Source organism: Carlito syrichta, unplaced genomic scaffold (genome assembly GCF_000164805.1).
Source record: "Carlito syrichta isolate Samal-C Ts95f unplaced genomic scaffold, Tarsius_syrichta-2.0.1 Scaffold308818, whole genome shotgun sequence".
Lineage (NCBI taxonomy): Eukaryota > Metazoa > Chordata > Mammalia > Primates > Tarsiidae > Carlito > Carlito syrichta.
This window is the reverse complement of record NW_007252914.1, coordinates 653,208-667,331: the sequence shown is the minus strand read 5'-3', so window position 1 is coordinate 667,331 and position 14,124 is coordinate 653,208. Positions and strand designations below refer to the sequence as shown.

Below are 14,124 nucleotides of genomic sequence, written 5' to 3'. Positions count from 1 at the left end.
CAAAAAAAAAAAAAAAAAAAATATGCTGCTAACTTTCTTCATGAACCTGATTTTTTTCTTTCAGGTATCCCGTCATGAACGTCGAATATCTCAGATTCAGCAGTTGAACCAGATGCCTTTATATCCAACTGAGAAAATTATATGGGATGAAAATATTGTCCCAACTGAGTACTATTCTGGAGAAGGTATGGGAAAGAACTACAGTATTCAGGAATTCATCATATATAATTGAAAGTATACTGCAGTCTGCTTTATACATTAGGGTAATTTTCTGGAACCCTGAAGTTAACTTTAGAAGCTAGAAAAGATTTTAGTATATTGAATGCTTAACACTAAGAGTTTTATTAAATTTAACTATACTCTGGTATACTTTAGTTATACAGTCATAACCCTGTATGAAATATGACAGTAAAGCAATAAGATTGTTTTTATGGAGACCTAATAATATTAGACGTATAGCTTCCACTATGTTACTACGATAAGCTTTGATAGAGCTTTATTTTTCATAGCCTTCTTTAGATGCTGTTTTGAATTTTTAAAGCCTGGTAATGACCACCAAAAAAGACAATGTCATAATAAACTCTTTGTTTTGTCCAAAATGGTATTGCCTAATTTGTTTTACCTACATATTTCCCCAGATTTGGTTCTAAATGCTTTTCACTCATCCGCTGAGGATGAGAATTTACCACAACTGAGTATATTAAAAAGTGCATTCTGTTGTATTTTCAAGGCATATTTAAAAAGGAATTTCAGGAAATTTTCTAACAGTGACATCAGTATTAGAGGAAATGTGACTATTTTAGAGATATCACAAGCATAAGTATTGGTATAGTTACCTAAAATGGTTACTTCAGAGTCATATCCTAGAGCTGTAATTCCAGTTCACTAAAATTGTTCTAGATTTCAGAATAGGCAGTCTTTATATTGTGGTTAATATGTTGCTTCTCATGTCTAGGGATACACACTTGGATGATAAAACTATGAGGAGATCAGAAAATTGTTACTTTCACATGAAAGGAAGAAGCTGTAACTAGAAAAGGGTGCATAGGAGGGTTCTGAGTTAGATAATTATGGCCGTTACAGGGTTTCTTTTTCTTTTTTTCTTTTTTGAGTTGGTGTCTCACTCTGTTGCCCAGGCTGGAGTGCAGTGGCTTGCTCACTGCCACTGCAGCCTCAACCTGCTGGGCTCAGGTGTTACTTCTGCTTCAACCTTCCAAGTAGCTAGAACTACGGGCGCATGCCACCACGCCCAGCTAGGGTTTCATTTTTAAAATATCCTTTACTGGTACCCTATATACATCCCTTTTTTCTCTTGAAGAACCTGGGTTGTTTGTAGTTTCCCACAGTCTAGAATTTTCTGATTGAATACTCATCTGATTGAATACTCATGGCATAGTGCATGTTTCTTTGTTCTGTATTTTTCTTGCAAATTGAATACAAGCAGAGGCTTGATCAAACTAAGATTCTCCTTTGGGGAGATTCTTGGTGGTGGTGTATTCTCTCATCAGGAAGCACATACCATCTGCTTGTCTATTTCTGTGATATTAGTAGCCATTAATACTTAACACCTAGGTTTAATTCAGTGAGGGTTGCAAAGTGGTGACATTTTAATTGTCATTTTTTAAAAATAAAAATGTGCTATCAGAAGAGATGCCTTCCCTCAGTATCTGGCCTGAAAGAAATTGAGTTAGATTACAAGTCAGAGTTACTAATATAAATGATGTAAAATTTTTGTATATCAATGTTTCTTGCCTTTAGGTTCATTATTACTTTGATATTATGAATAAGGATGATGAAAATATGATTTGTCAATAAAATATGTTGGGAGATATTTGCTTTTTTTTTTTGAGTTGGAGTCTCACTCTGTTACCCAGACTGGAGCGCAGTAGCCGCTCCTGGCCACCGCAGCCTCGACCTGCTGGGCTCCGGCGATCCTTCCGCCTCAGCCTTCCAAGTAGCCGGAATTACAGGCATGTGCTACCATGCCCAGCTGATTTTTTGATTTATTGTAGAGATGAGGTCTCACTGCCCAGGCGGGTCTCGAACCCGCGGGCTCAGGCAATCCACTCACCTCAGCCTCCCAAAGGTGCAGGATTACAGGCTGAGCCACCGAGCCTGGCTTGCTTTTTTTTTTTAACCTTTTGATACTGCTACTAAGTGCTTGGTTATTTATTGTCCAAGATAAATACTATTAAGTGAGGATAATGAAAAGAATATTATTTAGTAACTCATTTGCGACCACTGCCGTGAATGTACATTATTCCAAGTCTGTTACTGGTTGCTGCTGGCATGAATTTACCTCACTGTGGAAGACTGTCTTTTCAGGCTTATAAACCAAATAAAAATACAAAGTACGAATGCTAGTCAGAGTGGTGTCTGAGACAAATGCTAGATATGTCTGCAACTTTCAGCTGTATTGTGAAAAGGTGACAATTTAGAAAAGACCATTTCACTTGTGCTTAACAACTGAAGTGTGCAGCAGCCAGATTTTTTTTTTATTATTATTTTCACCCGCTCTCAGCATTAGGAAAGTGAAAAATTTGCCAGTCATGAATGTGAATATAGTCAGAGAAGGGGAAGTCCAGAATAACATACAAGCAATACCTTGTCCTTAACATCTAACCAAAAGCAAGTTTAGAGCACAGTAGTGATCATTGGAGACACAATAGTGATCATTGGAGTATGCAATGTAACCTACTAATTCAGCTTTCATGGTAAATTTTCTCATGGGCTAAGTTTATGGTAGCATTATTCACTTCAAGATTCGCCAACTATAAATTAGGTGATAGAGAAAGAATTTTTTAACTTCTTGAGCTTGTATTGGCATTAAGTAGTTAAATACTTTTAAGTACTAATAAGCAGATTACATGTATTAATAAAGCTCATGCTTCACCCCTAATTCTAAGTAGACAGCACTTGTTAACCTGGTTTTAATATGTATGTGAAAACAAAAATAAGACATTATCAAATATGCTGAAATCCGTCATCATTAGATTCCTGTTAAGTTTGAGATACCACTTTTTAAAATATATAGAACAAATGTCTGATTGCAAGAATACTTTCTAATACAGATGCTATTTTTCTTTTCAGGTTGTCTTGCTCTTCCGAAATTGAATTTGCAGTTTCTGACTCTTCATGATTACCTCCTAAGGAACTTTAATCTTTTCCGCTTAGAGTCAACTTATGAAATTAGGCAGGACATTGAAGATAGTGTCAGCAGAATGAAGCCATGGTTAGTAAATTGGTTTGAAGAGTGTAGTAGTTGATATTCTTCTGTCAGAAACTTCATAAGTATATTTAAAAATAATATACCTGGCACAAAGATGCCCTCTGAAATAGGAGAGATTTACTCTTTGAGAAATTATTTAGTGTGAATTAAAGTATCTCCAAAGTTCTAAAATATAAACTGTACTCTGTACTCAGGAGTGGGACTGGGAGATTGGGGATAAGGAAGAATAGTCATCATGCTCTAGGGGAAAGGGATATTAGTGAAAGGGTAAGGAGGCAAGGGTCAGGCTTGGCTGGCAGCCCTGTGCCAGGGCAGGACAGTGTAAGTGCTAGAGGACGCTTATGGTAAAGGGGTATTCCACTGACCCAGGGTAGTTTCTGTTCGCTTCTCCAAGGGAATTGGGGTATGATAGCGGATTGCTGAACATTTCATGGAATAGTACTCTGAAAAGCTTTTTCTGGCCGAGAGTTCCTTGAAGAGACGAAATCATCAGGATTTACTTTTAGGGCCCACAGAGTAGGTCTAGTTATTTGAGGAATTCTCCGTAAACTTTACTCCCCATCTGCTAGCTTGTTTCTGAAATTTTGTTAGCTAAGAAAAGTCTTTCTTTCAGGTTATTGCAGAGCACTGCATTACAAGATTTGTAAAAATTAACTTGGCCTGACTTTGGGTAAATGCTCTATATTCACTATTTCATTCAAATTATGAAATTGGTAGATATGGTTTATGTCACAAGTGATTATAAGTGAGTAAAGATCTGTGAAATGGATTTTTATTACGTTATAAACACACTGTGTACATACACAATTTTGCTGCATTTTATATGAAAAGTTGAACGATTTTTGAATGTGAACTGATTCAGGTGTTTTCCAGGCTTTTCTCCTTACTAATTACAGAGTGCTACCACAGATATTAAGATTATGATCTTTTTTCTCATTTCCACATTTTATACACAGTTCTATTTCTTATTTAATTATTATGTGAAGAGTTATTCTGGGTAAGACTATAAAACACAGCACAAAGTATTTTTTACTTAATAATCAGTTGAGTCAGTAGGCAGGCGAGCCCTGTAAAATTTGTATACCCACTGGCTGTTCATCCCTGCCCACAGCTTTGCTGAAATTATCATACATTGTTTGGACCCTGGGGGAGTGCTAGATCAGAGAACTTTCTTAAAATTTATGGTTACCTTGAGTTTATATAGTCAGATTCTAGAACTAATTTTGGCTGGCTTGAAAAGCAGGGATTTATTAACTAGCAGTTCAGCAAATAGAATTCACTTGTATTTTACTTAAATGCCAAGTACAACAAAAATACTTAGAGTTCTTCTAGTCTATTAATAATAGATTTTTTTTGTTGTTATACCATTTTCTGATGGGGAAGAAAATGTCACTTTTTGGAGTTAATTCATTCACATTTATGATAACAAATTTTTCTGAATATATATTCCTAATACCCATCATTAAAAATTATTAAAAGTGGTGAAATGTAAAAAGGCACCAGGCTTCTTTCTGTTCCATGTATCTTGAAGGTAGAAAAGTAGCAGAGGCACTTTTACTCATTACATGGTTCTAATGATTTTGTTTTTAGGCTGCTGACACCACTAGGCACCAGTAAGAGAGGATGTGCTTGTAAGGGGAAAATAATCTATACTTCTTAATAATTCATGTTTCAAGTACATGTTATATAGTTCTCCAATTTTTGTTGTGACACAAAGCCATTGCACAGAATGTAGTGTGTCTGTGTAAGCATGTCATATTTTGTGGTGCTTTCCAATTTTGGAGTGCTGCTCTAGTTTTTATGTTACAGATTTCCTCAAAACAGTATTTAATGTAAAAACTAAAGCACTGCTTAGACTAACATAAGAAGAAAAGAATGGGTATTTGGTGGTTGTAGTTATTACAAGTAGCTTGATTATTTTTTTCCTCCAATTCATAGCAGCATCTTTTAAATGATTTAAATATTATGTTCTGAAGGAGGCATTTGCATAGATATTATCATTTGTTTGCTTATTTTTAATTTTTTAAATTATAGCTTGTTGTAAAATTATTTGAAGCAGCTTATAGAAATACTTAAAATACAGAAGATAAAATATTAGCAATTGAGACTGTCTTGATGAAGAGAGTAGAGGATAAGAATATAAAATAAAATTAAGAGCCTTTCCTTAGCTGCCATCAAGGTGCTTGGTCATTTGGAGGAAACTAAGGCCATGTTAGGGTGAGGTCCTCACTTCACCCAGCGACTACCACCATGCCCTGCAGCTCTAACCTGTACTTGGCGTGCCATGGCCTCGGTGTCCGAGCTCACCTGCCTCTACTCGCCCTTATTCTGCACAGTGGCGGGGTGACTGTCATGGAGGATAATATCAGCGCCCTCATTAAAGCAACTGGTGAGACTGTGGGACCTTTTTGGCTTGGCTTGTTTGTAAAGGCCCTAGCCAGTGTCAACATCGGGACCCTCATTTGCTCTATGGGGGCTGATGGGCTTGTGCTGGCAGCTGGGCCTGCCCCAGCCTGGGGTCCCACTCTTTCCGCTGCTGCTGCCCCAGTTAAGAAGAAAAGTAGAAGCAAAGAAGGAGGAATCTGAGTCTGATGATGACATGGGCTTTGGTCTGTTTGAATAAACCTTTTATAATATGTTTGATAAACAGCCAAACTCTTGAAAAAATTAAGAGATTCTTCAGAAATGAAGGAAAGATAAAGAAAAAAAAAAGAGAGAGAACAAAGGATTTAAATAACATCTTTTTCAAAGAAGACATACAGTGACAATAGATACATGAAAAGGTGTTCAACATTGCTAATTATTAGAGAAATTCAAATCAAAACCGTAATGAGCTATCACCTCACAGCTGTTAGAATGGCTATTATTAAAAAGTCAAATGTTAACAAATATTGGCAAGTACTTGAAGAAAATAAAACCATATACACTGTTAGTGGAAACATCAATTATTATAGTTGTTATGAAAACAGTATGGAGATTTTTTTCAAAAATTAAAAATACCCAGAAATCCCACTTTAGGGTATCTATTCAAAGGAAATAAAAGCACTGTTCTGAAGTGATATCTATACTCTAATGTTCATTGCAGCATTATTCACAATTAACCAAGTTACGGAAACAACCTAAGCATCTACTTAAGATAGATGGATTAAAAAAAAATGTGAAAATGTGATGTATGTATACACAGTGGAATATTATTCAGCCTGTAAAAAGAAAGAAATTCTACTTTATTCAAGAACCTGGATGGACCTGGAATATACTAGCTAAATGAAATAAGCCAGATACTGAAAGACAAATACTGATGATCTCACTTTAACATCTGGAATATAAAAAAGGCAAACTCAGAAACAGTAGAAGGATAATTGTAGGGTCAGGAGTGGAGGAAATGGGAAGATGCTGGTCAGAGGGTATAAATTTTCAGTTATAACATGTAATTTCTGGAGACTTAATGTACAGCATAGTGACTAGTTAATGTATGATATTCTTGGAATTTGCCAGGATAGTAGATCTTAAGTATTCTTACCATACACCAAAAAATAACTATGTAGTGACGGATATCTTAGCCAGCTTTATTTTGATAATAATTTCAGTGTATACATATGCTAAAGCATCACATTGTATTCTTTAAATTTATACAATCTTTATTTGTCAATTTTACCTCATTAAAACTGAAATGAAACTAAGTGGGCTGGATTACTTCTTTCTTTGTTTCAATGTTTCAGCTGTAGGATGCTATTACATTCATAGTGTTTTTTCCGGGTGGGGTGTGGAGGACATTCCTCTACTTCTTTTTCTTTGCTGGACCATGCCTGTTTTATACTACCACATATATTTTCTGCACGTTGGCACCCAGGTTTTTTTAAATTTAAAAATAAGTATTGCTAATGCTCAGACTTAAATGCTAAACATGTGTTCGTAAGGTTCTACTTGTCTAAAAGTTGGGTAAGAGTTATTTTTTTGTTTAAGTAATCATTTATTTCTTTGGTTTTCAGGCAATCTGAATATGGTGGTGTAGTGTTTGGTGGTTGGGCAAGGATGGCCCAGCCCATTGTGGCTTTCACTGTAGTTGAGGTTGCCAAACCCAACATAGGTGAAAACTGGCCAACCCGAGTTCGTGCAGATGTTACCATCAATCTGAATGTCAGAGATCACATCAAAGATGAATGGGAAGGTAATTTTGTATTTCAAAAAGTGGAGTTCCTTTTGCATTTTTATGGACTTTCATTAGTAGCATTAAAAAGTATTTTTACTAACTTTTGTTAAATTTTATCCTTGAAATTTGATTTAAAGAATAACTATTGTTTTTCTAATTATTAGTAGTAAAAATACCGGGGATCATACAAGAATATCTAGCTATCTTAATATCTAGCTATCTTAATATATTAATAAAAAGCATAAAATTGCACATGTATCAAAGTGTTTTGAAAATTGCAGTTTGCAAAACTATGAGAAGAGCATTTTAACTCTTAAGTTTAGCAAGATAGTATTTATGAATTTGTGGTACTATTATAAAAAGAATAAATGTGTGTATGTTTTCACCAAGGAAAAAAGAAAACCCACATATAACATACACACATAAGCAGAATAAGTAAGGAAAATTGTATTTCCAAAAGGTATAAGCAGCCAAAGTGAAATAATACAGATGCATATATGTTATGGAAAATAAATACATAAAACTAGGCAAGCTCAAAAAGAATTTGAAGAGGGGCAATAGTAAAACAGCTCAACAAGAAATAGTAATAGTTTATTTGCACCCAGGAGAGAAAGTCAGATAAAGAATCAGTGAAATCAAATGTACACAAGGTTATATAAAAATTGCAAAGAAATTCAATGAGTATTTCTTTTTTTTTTTTGACTAGGCAAGATTTTAAGGATGAGAGTTCTATGTCAAAATTAATTTGTTTTAAAGGTGGTATTTTCTAAGTTACTAAGTCCAGTACAGTTAAAATGTCAGTAACACTGGTGCTAAAATTAGCATATGAACTGATTTTTAATGGGCACACTTATATATATTTCTCCCAGCTGTTTGTGAGAGGTCTTACTTGCTGCCCTGTTTCAAGAAACAGTAAACAGTAGGTTTTATCTCCTTCTTGGCATGCTGGAAGGAAATGGATAGTCCCTTAATGGATCAGATTTCAGAAATTATTGCACCCAGCATAGCTGTTTATAGTCATAGGGACTATATGACATATTTATCAAAGAATTCTGAAGGAATCCAGCAATGAAGCTAGCCAAATATTTAACAAATGCCTGTCATAGTGAGTAGACTTTATGACAGATTGTTTTTATGACTAATGTATCCTACAAAAGAATTCTAGTCTAGGCCAGGTGCAGTGACTCACACCTGTAATCCTAGTACTTTGGGAGTCTGAGGCAGGGGGATTGTATGAACCCGGGAGTTTGACCCCAGCCTGGGGAACCTGGTGAGACCTCGTCTCTATGGAATATTAGCTGGGCATGGAGGCACACACCTGTAGTCCCAAACTTCAGGGGAGGCTGAGGCAGAAGGATTGCGTAAGCCCAGGAGTGTGAGGCTGCAGAGAGCCGTGATATTGCCACTGTACACCAGCCTGGGTGATCGTGTGACCCCAGCTCAAAAAGAGTTCCAATCTGGTGCATTACACATCTAGAATAATGTGCACCTTTGCTACTGCTGGACCTTGAGAAAGACATTAAGTTTCTAGAGTCAACCTTCTACTTGTTAACCCCCTTAAAGCATAGGGAGGTATTAAACATAGTTTTGCGCAGTGTAATAAACTGAGATAACTTATTGGGTACTCCCAGAAGTAGTATTGGCTGGAAATTTTTTTTAAGGACCCTTTATAAGAATTTATAGATGATATATTACACGTCTGCATTTTGGTGTTTAAAAAAAATCAGAGTTTTTACCTAAACAGCCCATTTCTCCTATTACTGACAGCTGTCAGAAAATTTGTTTTTGTTTTTCTGAACATCTGCCTCTGTTAGAATGAGAAATAAAATGAGTACATTTTTATGCAAGATAGGAAACAACCGAGTATTGTGGGATAAGTGATTTATAATATGGGGTATGACAAAAGTATTTTCTGGGAGTCCAAGGTCAAAATTCAGCTTCTATAGTTATCACAGATAGAGTAACCAAATAGAAAATGGGGAAAAAATGAGAGGGAGATTCTGTAAACTGTAATGAACGTTATTTTATAAAAATTGAGAATCATTTTTAAGATTTTAAACTGAATACCATAAAACATCTCTTGTCTCTTCAAGAATGCTCAAGCCCTTATCTTCTCCAGTACTCATTTAAAATTAAGTAAACTGAATTAATGAAACAAATGCCAGATCTGCTTTAAAAAGTACAGCTAGGATAGGATGGATACAAATGACTGGAAGGAGAGAAATAGTTGAGTTCATTGTAATATAGGTTTGTTTGGTTTTTTGTTGTTTTTTTTTTTTTTTTTGAGTTGGAGTCTCACTCTGTTGCCCAGACTGGAGTGCAGTGGCCGCTCCCGGCCACCGCAGCCTCGACCTGCTGGGCTCCGGCGATCCTTCCGCCTCAGCCTTCCGAGTAGCCGGAATTACAGGTGCGCACTACCACGCCCGGCTAAGTTTTTGATTTTATTGTAGAGATGAGGTTTTGCCTGCCCAGGTGGGTCTCGAACCCGCGGGCTCAGGCAATCCACTCACTTCAGCCTCCCAAAGGCGCGGGATTACAGGCTGAGCCACCGAGCCCGGCTTGGTTTTTTTCTTAATGTAGATCTAAGATGTCCCATAGCTAAAACACCTGCTTTAGGAGAGTACAAGAGGTCATTCCTCAGTGATGCCAGAAAGTGACTCCTATAATGGTAGGGACTAAATGACTTCTCAGGACCACTTCTTTGGCTTTAATACTTATAAGTTTTTGTTTTTGTTTTTGTTTTTTTGAGTTGGAGTCTCACTCTGTCACCCAGACTGGATTGCAGTGGCCGCTCCCGGCCACCGCAGCCTCGACCTGCTGGGCTCTGGCGATCCTTCCGCCTCAGCCTTCCAAGTAGCCGGAATTACAGGCACGCGCTACCACGCCCAGCTGATTTTTTTATTTATTGTAGAGATGAGGTCTCGCTGCCCAGGCAGGTCTCGAACCCGCGGGCTCAGGCAATCCACTCAACTCAGCCTCCCAAAGGCGTGGTATTACAGGCTGAGCCACCGAGCCCGGCTTACTTATAAGTTTTAATGAGTTGTGCAGGTCACACATGCAAGCTAGTAGCACAGTTCCATTTAGTTCTCATTGCTTCTTCTGCTTTTCATAAACTTTATTGGGAAATAATAAAGTCAGTATTATGAATCAGTTATTATTTCTGCCTTGACCCACCCTCTAACACCACTTCAAATGAAAACAAACCAAAATGGTTGCAATACTATAAGCCACTTACCCACATTGCTGATTTGATTTCATTGTATGTCTTGTTACCAAAGGTTATAAGCTAGCTGGCTGTTTAAATTTGCATTTGTGTTATACGTGGCTAACAAAAACAGATCAGAAAAGAAATGAAGATTGTGACATTACATGCTGTCATTACATGTTGTGAGGTCTAATTTTATGTTCCTTGTCTTCCGGTTTCTAAACTTACAGAGCTGGGAAACCATTTGAGTCTATTATTTGGTCTAATGACTGAGAAACTATGGACTTTGGCACAAGTCTTCTGTTTCTTGACATTCACTTATAAAAATTTTCAGTATTTGCCAACTGAAACTATATATTTAGTCATCTTTCTCAAGATGATATCTGTAAACAACACTTTTGTGCCTTTTTGGATTATTTTACAGTTGACCTGTTCTAGTGAAATACAATTAGGCTGTCATTGGAATGGCACTGATGGATAGTTTAAACTTGTGTTAAAAACCTCCTAAATATGATATAGATGAATTATATGCCAACCATATTTTTGGTTACTTATTAAGAATGTTAAAAATAAGAATGATGACGAGCATCCAATTTTGGAGCTGTAGCATGACTTGGAAGCCTTATTCAGAAATGTATTCATGGCATAAAAGTTTCTAATTTTACTATAAAGAGATTTTCATTTTAATTATTACTATCAAATACTGAGTATTAAAGATAATAAGAAAACTCGTGTATTACAATGCAGTAATAATCATTGGTCATCCCTGATATTTTAAATATTTTTTCTCTCTCTCTTCCAAAGATAAGAGGTTGAGAATTTGCCAACAAAAGGCTAAAAATAATGAGACTTTAGTAAGTAAAAATATCTTCATGTTTTATCAGGTCTTCGTAAGCATGATGTATGCTTTTTAATTACTGTGCGTCCCACAAAACCTTATGGCACAAAGTTTGACCGGAGGAGACCTTTTATTGAGCAAGTTGGCCTGGTTTATGTCAGAGGCTGTGAAATCCAGGGCATGCTGGATGATAAAGGACGTGTCATCGAAGATGGTACAGTGATCTATATTTTCAAAAGAATATGGGTATAGAATGATAAATTTCTTTCTTTTTTTGCTTCGTTGATAATATTTTTTCAGTTATTTTACACACTAAAGACAAAGGACTGTATATAAAATATGTGAGGGTTACCTGCCACACAGTTTTAGAAATAGATAATACAGTTTCTAAACTTCTTAGTTAGATATTGGAAATGACAGGATCTTTTGAAATCACCTTTATTCAAAGCTTTCCTTTTATAGTACTTTACAATATTGTTTTTTAAAAATACCTCTAAAAACTCCTTATAATTGTCTGAACTTTTTTGTGTTCAGTGATATATTTGCCTAATTTTTCCCTTAAGTTTACTGTTTTGGTTGATTATAGCAGTGGTTCTTAACTGAGAACAGTACTATAATACATTTAGGAAATGCATGGTGGTATTCAGGTTGTAAAATAACTGGGGTGGGGTGGGAAATGGCAAGCTACTGACATTTGGAGGATGGGGCTAAGGGTGCTAAGCATTTGAACAGAACTGTCTTATAGAAGGAATTGCCTTGCCTAAGATGCCAGCTTTACCCATCTAAATATGCTGTTTTACAGGATTAGTCGGTTCTTTGATTTCTTGTGCTTATCACTGGTTATTCCTTTGAAATTCATTCTTTTGTTGTCCTGACTTCCATTATAATACTCATTATTAAATTATAACTGCATGCAGACTGTGTGCATGTCTGCATGCTTATTTTATAATCTGATTGCTAAACTTCCCTTGAAACTTGAATCAGCTTCTATCACCTGTGATTTCGAGATTGTACCATTGCTAAATGGCAGATGCTTAGGTTACTCATCTCTGGAACAAAAGAAAATAGGAGAAGGGAAGGGAAGATGGGTGGAATAATCTTAAGGCTACATAATGGGACCAAAGTTGGAGGCCTAATGCCCCAAAAGAGAGAGAAGGGTAAAGAAAATACTCTGGGTTTTCAGCCATTAGTATCCCATATTTATGCATATGTAAAATTTCCTTTCATGCTGATGATATTAAGTATGGAATGTGGAAGGATTAGAAGAGTGATCAACTTTTATTAAATTAAGTGAATATGAAAACTATGCCTTAAATTCTAAAGTAGATATATTTATTTAATCAGAATATAGTTATTGAGTACTTACTGCATATAAGGCAGTATTAGGAACAATGAGTGACTGATTAAAATAAAGATAAGCTATTTGACTACTAAGAGCTCCTAATTTAGTTAAGGACATAGGCGAATAATTGTAGTTCATGGCATTGTATCATAAACACTACATGACTGTGTGAAAGAAACAGTAAGAATTGAGAGAGAAGAAAATGCTTTCAGTTTCTTAGAATTTGAAATGGATGAGTGGAGGGCATTTTAGTCAGGAGAATGGTTGGAGTTAAGTCTGTACAGTTTACCTGTTATTACTAGGAGAGAAATACTGTTGATATTTGAAAAATATATATTTCATTTAACAAACTTTTTCAAAATGTTCAGGACCTGAACCCAGACCCAACCTTAGAGGAGAGTCAAGGACATTTAGAGTGTTTTTGGATCCAAACCAGTATCAACAAGATATGACCAATACTATACAAAATGGAGCAGAAGATGTGTATGACACTTTCAATATAATAATGAGGAGGAAACCAAAGGAAAATAACTTTAAGGTAATTTTGGAACTATATAACTAAAAGTAATTTGAATAACGTTGAAGACATAAATATATAGGTATTAGGTAAAAAAGATTTGTTAAAGAAATAATCATTGCTTTTATTCTTATTCTAAACAATATAATCTTAAACTTATAATATACTGATTAAATTAAAAAATCTAAGGAAATTAATTTACTAAATCTGTTTTGTCATTTGAGTATTAAAAAACTTAAAATATAGCCGAATCTAGGTGTTATTCTAAAGGTCAGCCTCCTTCCTTGCTTTTTGTATATTAGGTACTCAGTTTATGCCTTAGTCTGAGGTGAGGAAAACTTGCTTACTTGTTTATTGTTGTTTTTTTTAATAATCAAAAGAAGGTATACTTCCAAATTACTTTAAGAATATAGATGGAGGACCTCAAGGCTCTGGATTACTTTGTGATATATTTATACTTTACTAATTAGTGTTAAAGGAAGGTTTGGGGCTATAGAGTTTTGTTTGTCTGGCTTTTGGTTTTTTGTTTTTGAGCTGGGGTCTTACTCTGCCACTTAGGTTGGAGTTCAGTGGCATGATCATGGCTCACCACAGACTTTACCTCTTGGGATCAGGTGATTCTTATGCTTCAGTCTCCCAAGTAGTTAGGACCACAGTCACATGCCACCATGCCCAGCCAATTTTTTTTTTTTTTGGTAGAAATGAGGTTTCAATATGTTTCCTAGGCTGGTTTCAAACTCCTGGGCTCAGGCAATCTACCCACCTCAGCCTTCCAAAATGCTGGAATTAACAGCTTGTGCCACTGTGCCAGGGTTGGGGGCTATAGGGTTTTCTTTAAAAATA

At 35.9% G+C, this 14,124-nt stretch overlaps 1 protein-coding gene across 2 annotated transcripts in view; it reads left to right on the top strand.

Moving 5' to 3' along the window:
* AQR (aquarius intron-binding spliceosomal factor) overlaps positions 1 to 14,124 on the top strand; it is a 112,900-nt gene that overhangs the window by 47,933 nt on the left and 50,843 nt on the right. For both annotated transcript variants that reach the window (XM_008065890.2, XM_008065891.2), the window contains exons 15-19: positions 65 to 185; positions 3,091 to 3,232; positions 7,219 to 7,397; positions 11,469 to 11,636; positions 13,133 to 13,302. In XM_008065890.2, coding sequence (XP_008064081.1) covers positions 65 to 185; positions 3,091 to 3,232; positions 7,219 to 7,397; positions 11,469 to 11,636; positions 13,133 to 13,302 — 780 coding nt within the window. The remainder of the gene's footprint in view (positions 1 to 64; positions 186 to 3,090; positions 3,233 to 7,218; positions 7,398 to 11,468; positions 11,637 to 13,132; positions 13,303 to 14,124) is intronic.